This window comes from Antrostomus carolinensis, unplaced genomic scaffold (assembly GCF_000700745.2).
Source record: "Antrostomus carolinensis isolate BGI_N321 unplaced genomic scaffold, ASM70074v2 scaffold25242, whole genome shotgun sequence".
NCBI classification, from domain to species: domain Eukaryota; kingdom Metazoa; phylum Chordata; class Aves; order Caprimulgiformes; family Caprimulgidae; genus Antrostomus; species Antrostomus carolinensis.
The window spans coordinates 760-4,555 of record NW_010300740.1 but is presented as its reverse complement, the minus strand read 5'-3'; the positions used below and the strand labels follow the sequence as shown (position 1 = coordinate 4,555).

Here is a 3,796-nt window from a genome sequence, read left to right as displayed (position 1 = left end):
CATATTTAGGCTTTTTCACAGTGTCTGTAGACATACTGCTCTTTTCACAAAAAAAAAAAAAAAGTTAAGCACAACAAGAACATGTAATTAAGGGAATCAACTCAGGGTAGAGCTGATACTTCATTCTTACTCTAGAAATCTACAGGGTCTGTCATTGTTAAAGGAAGGAGACTTGTTGTTTGCCTTCTGATTTTGGCTGTTCCTTAAACCAGATGTTATCCTAGCTGGGCAATCTCAGCATCTCTACTCTCAACTGCTATGATGCCTTCCATTCCATGTATTCTCCCTGACATTTTTTTCCATTGTGTAGGTGTGAATTAGCCCATTGCTCTTTCTCTGGCATTTCCTTCTCCAGAACTCTTCATAGAGATTTAACAGCCAGCTACTTTATCTTATCTGTGGGCAATATATCCCAGCAACAAAGCCACTTAAAACAGCTGCTGCTTCCTTCTCCCTAACCTGCATGCCCATAAGTAGTGGTGGCATTTGTTTATGTGGTCATGTAGCAAAGCAGATGAAGGAACTGATTCAGCTGAAAACCAAAAATGTGGGTAGGAGAAAAAAGTAGAAAGGTGCCTGAACCAGTTCATCAATCTAGCTTGCTACTAGGCCTTCAAACATTTGTACTCACATAAGGTACAGAATACCAGTAAACATGGCAGATGACTCTGAAGACTGATTAAACAACCTTAAGCAGTGCTATCACCAATTGTTGAACCGTAGCCTAATTCACATTCCATCAATAAGGATTCACAACACACGTTTCTTAATACCAGTCAGAATTCCTAAGTCTAAGTCATATCACGCATGCACTCCTTGCCTCGTGCTGGGCACACAGCTGCCACAGTGTGACTCTTTAAACTTACCAAGAGTGCACACCTTTACTAACTACTCCAGGGTAAAGGAAAGAGGGAAATGTGTTAACAAAAATTCAGGACTACAAGATGGATCCCAGATCTATCCCGCTGATCAGTTAGGTCTAGAATTTCTTAGCCAACTTGTACATGTTTTTGCAGCACAAAACTCATGTTGAAGCATTTAAATAGATGTAAGCTCTGCAAACAGAGCTCTGAGGAAAGAAGTATTCTAGCAGCCCACGTCCAGGAGCTGCGTGTTCCTGCCTCTCCTCACAGAATTTATTACATCATCACCTCTTCTGTATGATTCTGTATGCTGCTCCTTGTTTCAATTTAATAGTCAGAGTGACAAAGACCTCCTGTATGTACACTGATTAAGCAAACTTTGCTCTTTTTTAATTAAATTGGCCAGTAACAGCACTCACACAAGCAACACTATCAGCACAGGTCAAGGAGCCTCAGAAGATGTTTCCATTAGCACAACTGGATCCAGAAAAGAACATCTGTCCAACTCAAAATGCAGCTGGGCTACTTGTGTACTACCTACAGCACAAGGTAATCTCACTTCTTCAACATGCAAATCAATCCAAGAGCTCATTCCCATCTTATAAAACCAAATCTGCAATAGATTCCCCATGCTGTCACTTACATCTCCCAAGGCTCGCTCCAAGCATGATGTTAGTTTCATTAAGCCAAGAGCAACTTCTGTAGTTTGCGTGTATTGTAGAACATCAAATACTTCAAGAAATAGCTGTGTGAGGAGGGAGAGGGGAAGAGCAAGAATGTTGTGTTAAATATTTAGGAGGAAAAATCAAATTGTCAAAAGCACATAGAAAGCTAAATATTCCTTTGTGATAGTTGCTATGCAAATGTAGAAAGAAAATCATGCCAAGAAGATAAAACTTGGAATGTTTATGCCTGGAAAGAAACTCTCCTAGGGCACCTCTTGTATTTTTAGTTGCAATGTATCCAGTGCCTCACATCTATAAAAATTATCAATAATAACTTTACATAGTAGAACTTGATATTAAGCACAGGTTGTTAGCAAAACAATATCCTACCATCTTAGAACAGGCCCAAAGCATCTTATGTTCTCTTTGTGATAACTTAGATGAAATCTAATTACAAAGTTAGAAAAATTAGAAGCAACTACACACCAGAGAAGGACACTTAGTTACAAATTCTAAGCATTTTGTTTCAATGATATCTCTTGTGAGTTCTTATGCTAAACTTCCACAAAGGGGTCATGTGCCAAAATACAAATTGCCAACAGGCATTTCCATACCTCTGTGTAGTTTGTCCAGTGGAACCATAACGCATACCGAACTACAAACTGCTCCTTGGACAGAGATTTGAAGTGCAAATTAACAGCTTCACATACAGGTCCTAATGATCGTATACTTTTGATATAGTCCACACTTTGATCTTAAATCAAAAAACAGAAGGTCATTAGAGTACCAAACTTCTCAAAGGTCCAATATTTTAAAACTCACAAAAAGTAAAACCTGCTACAGCTTGTGTACATATTTAGCACAGAGAATTTTATCCAGATTATTTTAGCACAACTAATACACTACAATTTACTGTCCAAAAGACCACACGGATAATACATAGATAAGTGCAGTGAGAAACCAGTAAGATCTCCAAATAAAAAAGAATAAATAGTAATTAAAAAAAAAAAAAACCCATGCAAGAAAATACAGAAGTAAAGAGGATTATTATGTTCTGGTTTTGTTGAAAGGCGAGAACCTACTAGAGTCCATCAATTCCACATAATCAAGCTGGAAGCTAGTGCAGGCTCAGAGGAATCAGTCAAGTTGCACCATGTACACCTTCAAAGAATGCAGATGGATGTGGTACCTTACGGAGGAAAACAAATTCTTCTGATTTAATGAAAGATATTTCTTGAAGCAGAAACATGTATCATTTTTACCATCTCTGGAAATTAACAACAGATCTTACATGATGCAAATTGGCAAATTAAAATTCAATTAGTTTACCAGGGCACAAATACTTTGTTTTGGTTAAAAAACAATTATAAACTGTTCTGCATACAGAAGGGAAAACAAACAATACTCCTGTACAAGTGAAAGTTGAGGAAAAAAAAACAGAACTAACAGTAGGAATACTGATGGCCCCAGAGTGTTTTAAATTTACTGCAAAAGGGATACAAAGAACACAAAAGAAAGGGATTATGAGGTAGGAACGAAGCAGAACTGAACCCTTTATGTACCGGCACATGAAGTTACAAACCAAGGTGAATGTGGAAGCAAAGGAGGAGCTACTTATGTAGCACAGATTACACAAATCTTAGGAGAGAGCAATAACTAAATACCAAACATGGATGGAAAATTTAAAGCTCCTTGTAGATATGAACTGTATGTAGTCTAACTGCAGAAAAACTAATGCTGTACTGTAATAAAATGTTATAACTAAGCTAAGATTACTATGAATTGTACTGAGATTCTGCATCAGTCTACATCACTGTATATATCACTACGACAGCAGGTAAACACCAACCTGATTCAAGGTAACACACATGCTCTGTAACAGCTTGCCAACATACTTCACCATTTTCAGACAAAATATTATTAATATCATAGGTGTCTTTTTTCTCAAATCCAAGTTTGCAAATTACATAATGCACAGGTGGAGAAAGACAAGTAGTGACCAAGTCTGACAATGCCATCTAGAACACAAAAAAAATAAAGAGCCCTTGCATTAAGAAAGTACATGAAAACAAAGAAAAATATTATTGAAGCATACCCATAAGCACAGGTATACAGATAGTAATGCAGCCTCTGTAAATAAGCTGTTAAGTTTTGCAGTACAGCTTTCATGTATGCATGTGATGAAAGGAACTCTGAGCAGAACCACCTTGTGGAAAACTGAAGGGAAGAACTGCTCTATTGGCACACTGCCAGGATGGTATATTTCTG

At 37.5% G+C, this 3,796-nt stretch overlaps 1 protein-coding gene across 1 annotated transcript in view; it reads right to left on the bottom strand.

Moving 5' to 3' along the window:
• ERMARD (ER membrane associated RNA degradation) overlaps positions 1-3,546 on the bottom strand; it is a 16,441-nt gene extending 12,895 nt beyond the window's left edge. The window contains exons 1-3 of the mRNA XM_010163234.1: positions 3,378-3,546; positions 2,143-2,282; positions 1,507-1,608 (exon numbers count right to left, since the gene is read on the bottom strand). Of these exons, the coding sequence (XP_010161536.1) occupies positions 1,507-1,608; positions 2,143-2,282; positions 3,378-3,546 (411 nt within the window). The remainder of the gene's footprint in view (positions 1-1,506; positions 1,609-2,142; positions 2,283-3,377) is intronic.
• Positions 3,547-3,796: the final 250 nt, after the last annotated feature.